The sequence below is a fragment of the Oryctolagus cuniculus genome, chromosome 9 (genome assembly GCF_051225735.1).
Source record: "Oryctolagus cuniculus isolate XC-2025 breed Fujian yellow rabbit chromosome 9, ASM5122573v1, whole genome shotgun sequence".
Classification (NCBI taxonomy): Eukaryota; Metazoa; Chordata; class Mammalia; order Lagomorpha; family Leporidae; genus Oryctolagus; species Oryctolagus cuniculus.
Genome location: NC_142875.1, coordinates 17,215,304 through 17,232,498, shown reverse-complemented (window position 1 = coordinate 17,232,498; position 17,195 = coordinate 17,215,304). Strand labels below are relative to the sequence as shown.

Here is a 17,195-nt window from a genome sequence, read left to right as displayed (position 1 = left end):
GACCAGGCATGGGCTGTTCCAGGAAGCAGGTGCTCTGCCTGGCGGCTGTCCCACTGTGTTCCTGTAACTTTCACAGCATGTTCTTTAGGCAAACCACGTATGACAACCAAAAGGACACAGACAGTTCTTACAGGAGAACAAAAAGCTGTCCCTAAAACAGCATTAACAATTTCACAAGAACTGTTAAAATTTCGTAAATGTGATGCCACAGTCCGATATACTTTGAAGCCATTATAGTGACATTTCTACCAGTGCTTTGAATTCATGTTCAAACGCATGAGTGTTGTGAAACCCAGGAGGAAGAGGGAGCTCCCCACACGGCCCAAGGCAGAGAGCCAGCTGGGAGTATCCTCCTTCAACACACTGGAGTGCCAGTGAGTGTCGCAGACTTCCAGAAATTACTTACATCTTTTAATATGAGAATATGACTTGCAGCTTTTAGGTACTGCAACTGATGAGTCACTAAAATGGTGATCTTCTCATGCAAGGTTTGACAAATGCACCTAGAAATGGGAGAGGCACAGCACAGACGTGTTAGTGAGAGTGCTCCAAACTGGAAAGCCATAATGAGAAAAAAGACAACACAGCAGTCAAAGATGCAAAGTTTACATACAAATGTGAATACACACTGAACACGGTACACATCAAGGGAGCTGACCAGATCCTTAGTCTCACCATAGCAAACAGGAGCCTTGTTCTGCTGAGAAATTCCAGACAGCAGGCTGGCAAAGGAAGTGGTGACCACTAAGCTTTCTTTCTGAAAGTCAGCCTGAGATCTATTTATGTATCTCATGATGAAAATCAAACAGCACGGAGATCCCAAAACCTCACTTATCAGAAATACGAATGATTCGACTGCAGTATGACAAAGGGGAGAGGGAGATCAGTGCCTTGGCCAGCTTCCTGTGGGTGACTCGGGATGTACACAGGAGCCACACATACACAAGCGTTAGATTCCTCAATAACCTCTGCCAGAGTGCATTTTCCAGGCCCCTCTTCCTAAATAATGGAGAAAAAAAAAATGCTGGTGAGGCCTTGGGAAGGCTCCACAATACTCCAGGCCCAGCCAGGGAGCCTGCTTTCTTTTGTTAGGACTGAACCCAAATGCTCCGAATGTAACATCCTCCATCCACTGAGTCAAAGGTCAAGAGGCACCTCAATATTCAACCTTACAGTTCTTCCAAAGCAGCTCCTGCGAGTGTTCTTGGTGTTAAATGCAGACTGAGTTCAGTCCCAGCCCCCACCCCCAGGGGAGCAAGCAGCCTGGCATACAAGACTCAGAGACCACAACCTGCGCTCCCAGCATAGACTCCAGGTTTGCAGGGCCCTGCGCAGAGCACAAAGTCAGGAAAATGGGTCCCAAGGCAACCTCCTGAGGGGGTCAGATCAAAGACAGAACCCTGGTCTGCCTTCCACCCTGGCAATGTTGGGTGAGCTACTAAGCCTTCATGAACCTCAGTTACTCCATCTTAAAATGAGGCTATGGTCAACTTATTGCATGTTCTAGGAAATAAAAGCACTAAGTCGTGAAAAAGGCCCAGAATACTACTGACGCCCGACACTATTGTCAGCATCACCGGTCCACTCTCCCCCTAAGCCACAGCTAACCATCTGCTTCTCATTCAGGGTGACAAAGCCCTAAGAGGGCACTCTGGGGACCAGGCCTCTGATCAGAACCAAGGTCCTGACATAGAGGCACAAACTAGGGCTCCATTCTCTCAATCCATAAGGATTAACGTTTCCCTCTAGACATGTCTTAACTTGGCTGACTTCATACCTAAGTTTCTCAACCTAGCAAATCCCTATTCAGGCTTAGCACTCAAGCTTTGAATGGAATTGTTTATCCTTAATTCAAAATCACCTGCCATAAATCCCTCTTTATAACTATTTGAAGGGAGATGTTAACCATCAAATCTGATAGGCGATAGGCAGCCATGTCCAAGAAGGGTCAAGTTTAAGGTTTTAAAACTTGTTCTGCCACGGATCTTCCATCATCTATAAAAATCACATAAATAACTGAAATAACATGGTGACAGATGACTTTAAAATTTTCCTGAACTATATGTTTTTGCAAAATCTCCAGGAAAACACAGCCCAAATATTTAAGGAAAAAAATTTCCTAGTCTTGTCATAAACCCATTGACTGAGTCAGCGGTGACTCATTCAATTCAGATAGCAAGCCACCCGTGGAGGGCTGTGGGCCCAAAGGAAGGGCATACTGCCCCCTGCAGGCACAGAGGGGAAAGGCAGGTGGGTGGGGTCTGCATCCTCCTTTCTCCATGGCTCTGGCATAAGCAGAAAGAACAGCAAGTGTGTAGACAGACAGACGACAGAACAGGCATGCCTGACTCCGGCATTCCACAGGTCGCCTTGGCTGGGAGTGGAAGGGCTGCAAAGCCGAATGGGGGCAGGCTGCACAGAAGTCTCTTTGCCATTTGAGGGCCTGGTGCTGCACCCAGAAGGTGAGCAAAGCCTAGGAAGGACTGAATCAGGACAGGTGAACCAGTGCTGAGGTCTGAATGTTCATGTCCCCCCACCCCCACCCCACCCCCACACACACACAGTCTCTTGTTGAAACCTAGTCACCAGTGGGAAGGCATTTGGAGGAGGGGTCTTTTCATGGAACTCTGCCCTCATGAATGGGATTAGCCTTCCTTATAAAGGAGGCCTCAGGAAAGAGGGTTGTTGATGGACCATGATGAGCCTGGAGCAGACATCAGACTGGCTGTGGCCCTGAGCTTCGACTTCCCAGCCCCCAGAACTGTGAGACGTGCATTCCTGCTCCTCATAAGGCACCTGGTCTCAGCCTGCACAAACCACAACTGGGTGTAGGTGACCTAATTATCAGAACAGACCCGCAGAACTCATTTTGTCTGCGGCCGAGAACTTGAGGCTTTTCAAAATGGAACAAGATTGAAAGCTCGAAGCAGATCTGACTGGCATCAGTATCATAAGGGCCCACTTAACGTTTCCAACATATAGTTGTAAAACTCACAAACCTCATAACCATGGATGTAGATCCACGATTGAAGTAAAACTATTAATGGCAAATAGAAGTGTAATTCATTCACTTTTTATACAAAACACTTCACATTCCTAAGCTTCAACACAACCACCATCTTCCATAGCATATTGTTCAATCCAATTTTCTAACTCGTTGAGAACATTCTCCTGAGTGATTTCCTAAATTGCATTCGTGCTCCCTGCTCCAAGTTTCCCCCAAAGAATGTGGGTGCGATTAGCAAACAACCGTTCTAACAAGCTTACTCTTATCAAGTGCATATCCAAAGGCATTAAACCTTCAAGGTGCAAGAGGACATTATAACTCCCTCCTGTGTGCGCAGAAAAACTTGGGGAGCCTCTGTGACATGCATACAGACACCCAGCAATCAGAACACGTTCCTTCCCCTCCCAAGAGACAAACACCACGTCCCATCAGGAGCGGTTCTGCGAGTGATGGAGAACTCGAGTGGACCCGCACAAGGCTCATGCAAGCCACAAAAGCCCTGCTCTGCCCACAGGAAAACCCAATAAGGCACACCCAGGAGCACGCAGGCGGGAAGGATGAGAGAAGAGAGCTGAGGGCAAGGACAAGGGCAGCTGCCTCTGCTTTCTGCCTTCTGGAAGACGCAACGCCACCACACTGGTTTTTTGTTGTGGCGATAAAATAGAATTTACCATTTTCACAATTTATAAGCACACAGTGGCATGAGGTACATTCACACTGCTGGGCAACCATCACCACCATTTACTTCTAGAACTTTCTTGTCATCCCAGTTCCAGGCACATTTCCCAAGCACACTCTGATGGGAACATGTCTAGTGACCCCCACCTGGAGTCCCACACTCATGCAATATCTCATGTCCCAACCCCTGGAATCTATCCTGGCAATCTAAGGGGGCTTCCAAATGGCTGTGGGTGAACTGAATTAAAAGATAACGGGAGGGGCCAGTGCTCTAGCATAGCAGGTAAAGGCGCCGCCTGCAGTGCCGGCATCCCATATGGGTGCCAGTTCAAGTCCCAGCTGCTCCACTTCCGATCCAGCTCTCTGCTATGGCCTGAGAAAGCAGTAGAAGATGGCCCAAGTCCTTGGGCCCCTGCACCCATGTGGGAGACCTGGAAGAAGCTCCTGGCTCCTGGCTTCCGATTGGCCCAGCTCTGGTCGTTGCGGCAATTGGGGAGTGAACCAACAGACAGAAAACCTCTCTCTCTCTCTCCTCTGCCTCTCTGTAACTCTGCCTTTGCAATAAATAAAATAAAAGATAATGAGAAGTATGGGAGTATGGCCTGGCAGTTAAGACATTGTCTAAAATGTATGCATCTCATATCAGAGTACCTGTGCTTAACCCCCAGTGCTGATCCACCTTTCTGCTAACGGGACCCTAAGAAGAAACAGGCAGTGGAGTCCCTGCCACCCACATGGGAGATCTGAACTGAGTTCCTGGCTCCTGGCTTTGACTTGGGTGGTCGTGGCCATTTGGGGGGTAAACCAGCAGACAGATGGGAGCTTTCTGTCTCTGTCTCTAAAATCAATCAATAAATGATTTTTTTAAAAAAACTGGTACACTTTCATGAACTTTTTGAAGTCCCTTTGTATGCTACCCTAACTCTGCTCAAATCCTTCATTACTTTGCTACATGGGACAACTGATACGGACTAAATTGCTTAGGTGAGGCCATAATTCCTGCTCTCTTAGAATTCGGAGACAGGACCCTTAAAAAGGCAAGTCAAAACGAGGCCACAAGGGTGCACCCCGCTCCAATCTGATGACCTGTTAGGCAGAGCAACCTTGGCACAAGAGGAGGAAAGGAGACGGGAGGATGCGAAGCGGTGATTACTAGTAAGGCCAAGGCAGAAACCAAACCTGCTGACACTTTGATCTTGGGCTTGCAGCCCCCAGAACGGTGAGAACACAGAATCCAGCTGTTTAAGCCTCCTGGTGTGCAGCATTCTATTACAGCTGCCCCCGTGGCCGACACAGCACCTCCCCGCGAGCCTCTCCAAGCATCCTTTTTGCTGCAGAACCCACGTCCTCCACTCTGGGAAGACTTGTCTGCTTGCTGTTCCAATCACGCACTCTGCTGGCTACCGTCTCTACATCTCTGCTTCTACAGCTCCTTCTGCCACAAGGAGCTGAATCCACTTCACAGCCTCTACAAACGCTTCCCAGCCTGCAGGGCCACAGGCTTGGCCACTTCCTGCTGAGCCCAGCCCACATCGTGCCCTCTAAAATCAGCCTAGAGCTGCCCACTTATTCCTCCACCTAGCACGGACTTCCCTGTATTAAAATCCTCTTAGGCCTACTTGTCTTGATCAACTCCAGGTAGAAATTTCTTTTCTTTTTTGACAGGTAGAGTTATAGACAGTGAAAGAGAGACAGACAGAGAGAAAAGTCTTCCTTCTGTTGGTTCACTCCCCAAATGGCCGCTATGGCCGCGCTGCACCGATCTGAAGCCAGGAGCCAGGTGCTTCCTCTTGGTCTCCCATGCAGGTACAGGGGTCCAAGCACTTGGGCCATCCTCCACTGCCCTCCCGGGCCATAGCAGAGAGCTGGCCTGGAAGAGGGGCAACCAGGACTAGAACCGGCGCCCATATGGGATGCCAGTGCCGCAGGCGGAGGATTAACCAAATGAGCCACAGCGCTGGCCCTGGTAAATTTCTTAAAGGCAGGAACGAGATCCTCATTTCTTTGGGTCTCTTTCTCTGTCCAGTTGGGTCCTTAACTTCTCCATAGCTTTCTGTCATCCTTTAGGAAATGAAGATGTTTTGTGCATCAGCATCCGTCAGAGCAACTGGGGCTCGGCTGAAAGGGTGCACTGGGATTAACGAGGTAAACCACACACACAAAGCCAATCGAGGGACAAATACGGATGCTGCTTATTTATTTAGAAGTTGTTAAGAAAGATTGGTTTATTTATTTGAAAGGCAGGACACACACAGAGAGAGAAAGAGAGATCTTCCATCTAACGGTTCACTCTCCAAATGCCTACAGCCAAATCTGGGCTAGTCTGAAGCCAGGAGCCAAGAACTCCATCCATATGTGTGAGGCAGGGGCCCACATACTTGGGCCATCCTCTGCTGCTTTCCCAGGCACATTAGCAGAAAACTGGATCAGAAGTGGAGCAGCCAGGATTTAAACTAGCACTGTGATATAAGATGTAGGCGTGCAAGCAGCAGCTTAACCTGCTGTGCCACAACGTTGGCCCTTCTGCACGCTATTTAAGCAAGATCAAGTTCACCATGCTTTCACAAAAGCCAATCTAAACCACAGAGGAAGTGTCAGTCAGCACCTTCGATTACAGTACACACAAAAAACATTCCAGAGTCATTCTACCTCGTGGCTCAGTGGCTAAACAAGAGCCAAAGAAAACAAATTCCAGAAACACCCAGTGAAAAATCAGGAGTCCAGCCAGATTCCACAGACCTAGTTTCAAATGCAAGCTAATACTCCACGTCTAGGGGTCATTAAGTGTTAGTTCTGCTAAGAATCCACAATCAACGGGAAACTCTCAAGCCATACTCTGATACGGAAGAAATCATTCTAAAACTCCAGGTTTCACGAATTACTTCCAAATCTACAGGTTAGTAAGTCCTCCAGGCCTTTCCACAGGAGCTCTCTCTTGGCCCTAAAATCCCTACTTGTGATGACCATAAATCAAACAGGAAGGAAAGAACGGAAAGCCCAGGGCCAGGTTGCCAAGTCCCATCCCTCAACTGAAGCAGCCTGCGCCATCTTTCTTCTTCCAGCCACAGTTTCCAGGTAAGCAATCAAGCAGAAGCTACAAAGTGGGCCCAGTTTGCCATCTGGCTCTCAAATCCCTAACCATGTTCTCTGCTCACTGCCATCCTCTTGTGCACCTTCCTACCTTGATCTCCTATTTGTGCAAAATTGTTCCCTAACGTGGATCTTCTGGGTGGGACTGGGGGTATCCCCAGGCAGGAGGAGCTGAATTTCATGAAGCCACAAAGGCTCTCCTGAGCTGACCCTGGACGGTTGTTGGAAAGCAGAAATGGCATAAAACAAGGTTCAACTCACTGCTGGAACAAGTGCCTGCTGACTTCCGCGTCGACCGCACTGAGAGGGTCGTCCAGGAGGTAGATGTCAGCGTCCTGATACACTGCCCTGGAAAAGGGAAGAGACCCCAGATGAGGAAGAGTGTCCCCTCCCAGCTCGCACCTAGGAACCGCGACAGTGTTCCACCCCTGCGCTACCAGCACCAACCAATAAAGCACGACCCACCTATCACATGCACCCACCATGCAGCAAGTGGGCTCAACGTGCCCGTGACCTCCAGCAGCAGTGTGAAAGTGTGCAGGCGGCCGAGAGGCGGCTTACCTGGCCAGGTTCACCCGCGCCTTCTGCCCTCCGCTCAGCGTGGCTCCCCGATCTCCTATCACTGTCAGATCCCCATCCTCCAAAAGCTGCAGATCCTACAGGGAGCAAGACAAGGTGAGGAGGAGCCGTAAAGTAGTTCTCCCACTACCACCAGTTGTTTTTGAGGAATCAATTTAGATTTGATCAACAGCAATGCATGTATTCCATGGTGGCTAAATCATAACATTGAAGCATTCCAAAAATCTCTCGGGTGTACTGTTGATTTTAATGCTGTAGATTAGCAGAGCTCTGTGCACTTCACCATTTTCACAGGTTCCACTGGGCTTCAGCTCTAGGTCAGGCATGGTTCTGAGTGCAGTGAAGGAAACCAAGGGCCTAGAGCTTCCACACAGGAGACAGGTAATATACACAGAGTCAAGTCCACAAGGGCTTTGGTCAACGGGGTCTAGCAGAGACCTGGTAGAGGGCAGGCCGGGAGGAAGGGCGTACAGTGTAGAGGAATGAGCAAGGGCAGAGGCCAAAGGCAGACGCAGGCCCAAGGTGTGCAAAGCACAATCCAGAGGGCAGTTCAGCTGGGGCAGAGCAGGGAGAGTTGTGGGAGATGAGGGCAGAGGACGCAAAAAGGGTCCCAGTTTCACTCCCTCTAAAGGCAGAACAATGACTCCGTCTGGCTCAGGTTAAGGAACCACTCCTGTCTCTGCGGGAGACAGACAGTAAAGACCAAGGGTGCCAGCAGGGCAGGAGTTGGCAGCCCTGGCTACAGTCTGTTGAGAAAGGACTGTGGCTAGGACCAGAGTGGGGACAAGGAAATGGACAGACGTGGTCACATTCGAGGCAAACCTCACCTCGCCTGCAGGATGGGGGTGGGCTGGGAGAGAAGAGGAGGAAGAGGATGACATTGCCCTTGGCGTGAGAAAGGGAAAGCACAGGGTTGCTGTGCATTGAGCTGGAGAAGATGCTGGATATGGGTTTCAGGCAAAAAAAAGTCAAAACCGTGGGCAGGGCAAAGTGAGATACCTATTGGTGATGCTGAGTAACAACCACACATGTAGGTCTGAAGGTCTGTGCTGAACACATGGAAATACCGTAAGGGTTATCACTATCCACATGGCTCCCAAAGCCGTGGGATTCATCGTATCAGAGAATCAGTGTACAGGTGGTCGGTCAGCCTAGAGGTTAAGACACCAGTTAGGATGTCTATATCCCATATTACAGTGCTGGGATTGGGTCTGATTCCAGCTTCCTGATCCAAAGCCAGGAGCCAGGTGTTTCCTCCTGGTCTCCCATGCAGGTGCAGGGCCCAAGCACTTGGGCCATCCTCCACTGCACTCCCGGGCCACAGCAGAGAGTGGACTGGAAGAGGAGCAACTGGGACAGAATCCAGCGCCCCAACCGGGACTAGAACCTGGCCCATATGGGATGCCGGCACCGCAGGCAGAGGATTAACCAAGTGAGCCACAGTGCTGGCCCCAGTATTTAACTAAAATTTAACCACATGTTTGTTCTATAACACGCTCTCACTAAAAAAGCAGACACATAACACAAGCAGAGAGAAATCAGGAGATGGCTCTGTGGGCTTGAACCAACGGACCAGAAACACAACCAGCATCCTTCAGCGATGGTGAAATCCCACTGGGGAGACCACCAGGATGGCTCCTGAGGGTCAGACACAAGGCCCGGACACGGGGTAATTCCAGATCCAGACAGCAGGGCACTCACGCTGCTGTCCACAGCTTCTCCTGATGTGGAGCTGCCCTTCCTACCACAGTTTGTCTCCCCGCATCTCCTTCCTCTCCTCTGAAACCATCCCTGTGTTTCCCGTCAGAAAGCAACTCTCTGTCCACTGGGTTCCAATAGCTCTGTTTCTGTTGCTCACAAAGGACTGGCCCTGTTCTGCATCACAGATCTTGTGCGTATGCCAGGCTTATCTCCCCAGTACAGCCAGCTCCCACGTGGCAGGAACCAGGCACCAAGCATGGCTCCCAGTGCCTGATATTATCTCCAGGCCCCACAACCACCTGCAAAGTAAGTACTGCTCCATTTCACAGACGGTCAAATGGAGACGGAAGAAAGTCGCAAGTGATGCGACTCCCTGGGAGGGCAAGAACACAAACCAAGTTCACACTCTTCTGCTGTTCCTCATTACGCTACCCTCTGCAGGTACTGAAAGTCACATTTAATGAAGGCAATACTAAAACAACTCAAAATTCAGACATCTATATTCACACACAGACGTATCAAGAAACTTAGTCTCCACATTTAGATTTGGTTCACATTCCTTTTACGCTAAGCCTTTTTTTTAAAAAAGATTTATTTATTTGAAAGGCAGAGTTGCAGACAGAGAGGAAGAGACACAGAGAGAAAGATATTCCATCTGCTTGTTCACTCCTCAGATGGCTGCAACAGGCTGGGCCAGGCCAAACCAGGAGCCAGGAGTTTCATCTGGGCCTCCCAGAAGGGTACAAGGGCCCAGTTACTCGGCTCATCTTCTGCTTGTTTCCCAGGCACACGAGCAGGGAGCTGGATTGAAGAGGAGCAGCCAGGACACAAACAGGCAGCCATATGGGATACAGGAGTGCAGGTGGCAGCTTAACTCGCTATGCCACAATGCCAGCCCCAGAAACCATTTCTTGTTTCCTATGATGTCGCCATGGAATGATGTGGTTATCCCAGCTGAGAGATGAAAACCTCAAGCTATAACAATAATTATACTACACTTGTCAAGGCAGATTGAAAAGAACGCATCCACCTTGCCAGGAATGTGGTAAATATGAAAAGGAACTAGAAGCCTGCAGGTGCCCAGTGGGGTTCATAAATTCCAGGGATGTACACAGGAAAATACTAAACCTGAATTTTTCAACGTCATAGCCTTGCATACAAATTGCTTGGATGTTCTAAGAAGTGTTCAAGGCTTAAAAAATACCATGCAGGCCAATGTTACATCATGCATTGTGTTTAGTATGGGGACTTTTTATCCTTAGCTTTGTTACTGTACTGTGTATGAAGCACTTAGACAGAAATCGACTCAAATACTAGAAGTTGCATACTCAAGACACAGTCTTCCTAAAATGTCCTGTTTTATGTGATTTGGCCCCAAAATTAATAGCCCTTACAATTAGGAGCTAACATTTATAGCGGGCCCATGACATCCCTGGCAACCAAGGACTTTAAATTCATGGTCACATTTGGTCCTCATGACAGCCTTATGCGATGGATGTTACTATTATCTCCACCTTATGGAAGAAGCAACCTGTAACTTTGCAAGTTGAGACACTTAGGCAGAATCTCACACTCAGTGAAGAGTAACAGAGGCTCAACCCCAGAGCTGTCTGACCCGGGGCCTCGGCTTTTAACTGTTCCTCGTAACGTTCCTAAGATTATTACACCGTGTCCTGAGGAATGCCCCATAACTCACCACAATGTCACTTTAAAAATGTAATCAGCCTAAAGACGTTGGCTATGTGGTTTTTGTTCAATTAACGCATAAATTTACTTTAATCAGATCTACAGTGATGCACCTATTTATTATCCCTGTATCTGATATGAGAGATCTTGCTTTGCTCTGTTTTACGAGGGGCAAAAGGGAGCTTAAGCAGTAAGCTTTAATCCATGTTTCTTACTGATGGATTTAGAGAAAGGCGCTATAATAGTGACAAATACCACTGACCAAAAATCTCCACGCATTGCCTGAAATCCAGACAGTCATGCCCAAACTCCCCCACTGACAAGGAAGGAAACTGAGGCAAACCCGGGGAGCTCCTGGCTTCCTCTAACACCAAGCCTTTCCTATTCCATCTTCAGTCTCTGCCCCTACAGGCCTAGATAATTCCAGAAGGTGTCTATCATCTGTGACCACCTTGTGCCCGCCCCCTGACACACGGATTCAGAAAGGAGACTGACAGAGGACCGCACAACTCATTGAGCGCCTCCCGGATTTCTTAGAGACCTCGGTGACTGCTGCTACAGCGAGTCAGCTCTGAGCACAGGCATCCCTGAGGAAATCGTCTAAGTGAGGGTTCGGGTTCGGCAGCAGACACACAAGCGGTAACACGATGGGCCCAGAGTGCCAGCCAGCGCAGGACAAGGCCAGGGCAGCCTCTGGCTCTGCTGTGCTTCTGCACCCTGGGCCTGGCTTCCTGCCAAGGAGAGGAACCAGCACACAGAGAACATGTGTCCCTCTGCAGTGCAGGGTTAGCTTTGTTAACACCAAAACAGAGAAGCACCACCCTCCAGTCTCTGTGCAGCCCTGCCCTGTGGGGGACCCCTTCTGCACAGCAGTCCCTGCCATGCAGATGCCTCGAGGTAGCTAAAGACACAGACCGGTGGCCATGGGAGATGCTGAACACAGCCAGTGCCCCAGCACCTGCTGAGACACTGGGACCCAGATGTCCACAGATGGGGAGGGCGAGAGCAGGGCTGGCCTGACCTGAGCAAAACCAATCCAGGTAAGAGGAAAAGCTTGGGTTCTGTTTTCTCTACCTTCCACATTCTTCAATCATCCAATTTAATCACACACAGTTCCACAACTGAGAGGTGGCGGGGCGCAGGGGAGGAGGCATCTGGACTCGTGCACATGTGCGTTTGAACTTGAACTGCAAATGCTGAGCTGAGTGAGTCACTTCAGTTCTCAAAACCACTGTCTTCCCAAACGAAGAAAGAAGCATCAAAGACACTGGGAAATTGTGGAGAGGGGTTAGGATTCATACATCTTTGTATGTGCATGTGTGAGCGACATGGGGCGGGGGTGGGGATTAGCACACAGTGGACCCTGAACAAATGGGATCAAGACTGGGCTACATCTGCTTCCCCCTTCTTTTCTTATCAGGGATATATTCCATTTAATAAAAATCAAGTTCATCACTACTACCTGTGGGGAGCAGCCCGGACTAGACTGAGTTACTGGAATTAAGACTTATTCTATGCATCTGCTCTCCCACAATATGGCGCTGGGAGAGAAGTAAACAGCTTCTGCACAGCTGCCTCCAGTTCAGCTAATGAACTGTAGGACTTGCTCCTGATTGGAGGAGGGCAGCGTACTACTCGGCGTGTGGGCAGCCGAGTTGGGATTGGCAGAGGAGGACTATAAAGGAGGAGAGAGACGGCATGCACCGGGAACATCTAAGGGGAACATCTAAGGGAACACCTGTGCAGCCCCCAAGAAAGCCGGCCGGCGGTGTGCCGCTCCCCTGCGGAAGTGGGGAATGTGGCCAGGGGGAACTGCCCTTCCATGGAGGTGGAAGGGATAGTAGCCAACCCGGGAAGAACCAGCAGCAAACCCGGGGAGGGCCGAGCAGACGAAAGAACAGCGCAGGGTCCTGTGTCGTTCCTCCACGAAGAGGGGGAGCGACAACTACCTCGATTTCGTGTCTAAAAACACATTATCTCTCATGAATAATAACCCAGCGGAAGGCAATAAAAGCCCATTAAACAGCAATTATATCTTTTGTCCACATCATCATAAAATATGCTGCCCACCTGATACAATCTGAGATTCAAGGCAACTTTCAAACAAACGTACTCCTTCCTTGCAAAGCTGGTTAGGAGCCTTCAATGCTACACCTCTGGCAGTGTCTACGGCCCTACCCACAGGTATAAGAGAACGGCCAGACGGCCAGACCGCTGGGAAGACCCTGCAGAAAGCCCTCTGATGCCATCATTCCCGAGCTCCACAACCCAAAGAGGGCAACACAGTATTTCTCCCGGTGACCTTCGCTTCCTTTTCCTAACTTGCATTCTCCTAGCTGTGTGTTCCGTTTCCATTCATCATCACCAATATTCGTTAAATCTCAGTACGCAATTACACATTTCATCTTACCATTGTCTTCCAAACTGTCATCTTTTTCAAGATTTTATTTATTTGAAAGGCAGAGTTACAGAGAGGCAGAGGCAGAGAGAGAGAGGTCTTCCATCTGCTGGTTCACTCCCTAAATGGCTGCAATGGCTAGAGCTGGGGCAATCTGAAGCCAGAAGTCTGGATTTTCTTCCGGGTTTCCCACGTAGGTGCAGGGGCCCAAGCACATGGGCCATCTTCCACTACTTTCCCAGGTACATGAGCAGGGAGCTGGATCAGAAGTGGAGCAACCAGGACTTGAACCGGTGCCCATATGGGATGCCAGCACTGCAGGCGGCAGCTTACTCACTACACCACAGTGCCAGCCCCACAAACTGTCATTTCTGAAAGCAACCTCACTACTGGTAAAATGATGCATGTAAAAAAAAAGTTAAAGCCGGCCGGCGCCGCGGCTCACTAGGCTAATCCTCCGCCTAGCGGCGCCGGCACACCGGGTTCTAGTCCCGGTCGGGGCTCCGGATTCTGTCCCGGTTGCCCCTCTTCCAGGCCAGCCCTCTGCTGTGGCCAGGGAGTGCAGTGGAGGATGGCCCAGGTGCTTGGACCCTGCACCCCATGGGAGACCAGGAAAAGCACCTGGCTCCTGGCTCCTGCCATCGGATCAGCGCGGTGCGCCGGCCGCAGCGTGCCGGCCGCGGCGGCCATTGGAGGGTGAACCAACGGCAAAGGAAGACCTTTCTCTCTGTCTCTCTCTCTCACTGTCCACTCTGCCTGTAAAAAAAAAAAAAAAAAAAAAAAGTTAAAGCCTTTCATTTTCCTTTATTATTATTGCTGTTGCTGTTTTAATTAGATATTTATATGTAATTATATATCATTATATATTTATCACTTTACATAATCAAATATTTACATTTCACTATTTTATTGTATAATTACATACTTATATATTTTGTATTTATTATTATATGATCGTACATATTTATAGAGTTCAGTGTGATCATTTGATACCCTTAACCAATGTGGTGAGCAAACCAGGTTCCAGCTCCTGAAAGTTTTAAATCTGATTAACAGCAATTGTGTGGCGTGCTATTTCAATAACTGTGTATTGATCAAATCAGGGTCATTAATGATGTCTCTTCTCCTGGCCATGAGTTTGTTTGGAGACTGGGAGTCCTGCAAGTAAAACAGGGAGCAGAAAGGGGAACGCGTGGACACAAAGGGGTCCTGGGGACATGGGCCCAGCGTGAGAATCTGAGTCAAACCAGTGAGGATGGAGGTCTCTTAATGCGCTCACTGAATATGCGTCAACACCACTGAGAACGCTGACCATCTCAAGGAATGTGGATCATTTTTTAAGGTGTTATAATTTTTTTCAAGTGAATTATCTGCTAGAGAAAAACAATAAAATAGTTACGGACCAAATACTGTGAGGTCTGAGACCCCCTTCACAATAACGGGTGGGCTAGGGAGGAGGCGAGATTGGCCACCAGCTGATTCCGTTTCAAGCTGCGAGACAGGCACAGGAAGCCTCCACATGCTCTCCACTGCTCACGCTCTAATTGTCCATTTTTTTAAAAAGTTAAAATTAGAGCTTCAAAAACAAAACAAAAAATCCTCCTCCCCAAAAAAGAAACAACTTATAAATGTCATTACATCAGGAATAAAATGTACAGAAAGAATGTATACGTGACTTGTGTCTGTATGTGTGTATACTTGTGCACGTGTGTATAGCTATCCAGAAAACTGGCTTAAGCACTAACTAGCATTCAAAAATCTTTCCAAACTAAAAAGAAGGGACTGGCATTGTGGCACAGAGGATAAAGCTGCCCCGTGACATCAGTATCCCATGCGGGCACTGGTTCATGTTCTGGCTGTCCGACTGCTGATCCAGCTCCATGCTGACAAGCCTGGAAAGGCAGCAGAGAATGGCCCAAACGTCCGGGTCCCTGCATCCATGTGGGAGACCTGGAGGAAGCCCCTGGCTCCTGGCTCTGGCCAGGCCCAGCCTCAGCTGTTGTGGCCATTTGCGGAGCAAACCATCTCTCTCTCTCTCTCATTTTTAAAATTTATTTATTTATGTATTTGGAAGGCAGATGTACAGACAGAGAGGGAGAGACAGAGAGACTTTCCGTCGGCTGGTTTACTCTGCAGATGGACGCAACAGCTGGTGTGGGGCAAGGCCAAAGCCAGGAGCCAGGAGCTTCCTCCAGGTCTCCCATGTGGGTGGCAGGGGCCCAAGCACTTAGGCCATCTTCCACTGCTTTCCCAGTCTGTTGCAGGGAGCTGGATCGGAAGTGGAGGAGTCAGGACACAAGCCAGTGCCCATATGGGATGCCAGCAACTCTGCCTTTCAAATAAATAAACAAATCTTCCAAATTCAAAAAAGAACGTCTTAACAAACCTTGTAGTTTAACACTAACATTCGAGAATGAAATTCAAGTCACCACTCACCTTCTTCAACGCACAAGCCTTTATTACTTTTTCATATCGCTCCTTTTCATACTTCTTCCCAAAGAGAATGTTGCTCCTCACGGTTCCGGAAAACACCCAGGGCTGCTGTGAAACATAGGCAACTCTGCCATGCACACGGACCAGGCCCTGGCTTGGGGGCAGCTCTCCCAGGACTGCACTCAACAGCGAAGACTGAAACAGATCACACAAACACGCGTGACATCAGCACACGGGACAGCCCGGCCTGGCCCTTGGGGTTTGACAAACACCGCCCTTTCATGGAGAGCAAGACAAAGTACAGCACAGGAGTTGCAATAGACACACACACACACTGAAAATAACAGTAACAGGCTGATATAAAGAATGGTCTATAAAGCATATTAACAAAAGGGTCTAACAACCTACTCTACAAATGAGTTTCCCCCCAGTGAAAGGTTATACAGGGCAAAGACTAACTAATAATGTTTACAGCCACAGAACAGCTTTACTCCAAAGAGTCCATGGAAAATGAAATTAAAAGGAAGGTTTAGGGAGTGGGCAGTCTGTGTGGCAGAGCCTGGCTTCCGTTACAGCCCCAACTCCTAACTCCAGCTTCCTGCCGATGTGAACCCTGGGAGGCAGCAGCCATGGTTCAAGTAACTGGGCTCCTGCCATGCACGTGGGAGACCTGCATGCTACTGCCAGTTCCCAGGTTCGGCCCCAGCCCACGCCGTTGCAGGCATTTGAGAAGTGAACCAGCAGATGGGAGCACTCTCTCTCTTCTCTGTATCTTTTGCCTCTCAAAAACTGAAAAAGCAAACAAGTTTATTTGAGTGCAAAAACTGGAACATATACAGGTTGTTTTTTTTTTAATAGCACACATTTTCCATGAACTCTTTGAAGATCCTTCATGTGTGGCCATGGGACCTTCTTGCCAAACCCATGTTTCCGTGGACGGACTGAGAAATGCCGTTCCAGATATGCCAAATAAAACTGTGTTACATGCAGCTTTGGACTCAGCTCCGGAAACGCAGCCCGAGGACTTGCCTTTCCTGCTCCCACAGGGCCGACCACAGCCAGCAGCTCCCCGGGTCTGACGGTGAAGGAGAGGCCTTGAAGGGTGGGCGTGTCTGAGGCCTGCAAGAGATGTCATGAAAGTGTGCCCATTTCAGTCCAGCAGCACAAACCGCTTGCAAAACACAGAGAACATGGCACTGGACAGCCACAGGATTTCAGTGCAAACAACAAGGCTTCTTGGGCCATTTTTTTTTTTTCTAATTTATTTCTCTGAAAGGTAGAGTTAGAGAGAGAGGGAGAGGCAAAGAGAGTTTTTCCATCCGCTGGTTCACTCCCCAAATGGCCAAAATGGCCAAAGGCAGGAGCCAGGAGCCAGGAGCTTCTTCCGGGTCTCTCATGCTGGTACAGGGGCCTAAGCACTTGGTCCATCTTCCGCTGCTTTCCCAGGTGATAACAGACAGTTGGATTGGAAGAGGAGCAGTTGGGACTTGAACCAGCGCCTATAAGGGATGTTGGCACTGCAGGCAGAGGCTTAGCCCACTATGCCACAGCTCCGGCCCCTTCTTGGCTCACATTAACACACCAAAACAGTATCTTTAATATCCCTTCATTAGGACTTTATTC

At 49.1% G+C, this 17,195-nt stretch overlaps 1 protein-coding gene across 2 annotated transcripts in view; it reads right to left on the bottom strand.

The window, feature by feature from the left end:
• The window catches only part of ABCC4 (ATP binding cassette subfamily C member 4 (PEL blood group)), a 269,575-nt gene that overhangs the window by 150,621 nt on the left and 101,759 nt on the right, over nucleotides 1–17,195 (bottom strand). For both annotated transcript variants that reach the window (XM_002713003.6, XM_051850536.3), the window contains 5 exons: nucleotides 16,602–16,691; nucleotides 15,576–15,767; nucleotides 7,337–7,431; nucleotides 7,037–7,123; nucleotides 407–503 (listed from right to left, as the gene is read on the bottom strand). In XM_002713003.6, the coding sequence (XP_002713049.1) occupies nucleotides 407–503; nucleotides 7,037–7,123; nucleotides 7,337–7,431; nucleotides 15,576–15,767; nucleotides 16,602–16,691 (561 nt within the window). The remainder of the gene's footprint in view (nucleotides 1–406; nucleotides 504–7,036; nucleotides 7,124–7,336; nucleotides 7,432–15,575; nucleotides 15,768–16,601; nucleotides 16,692–17,195) is intronic.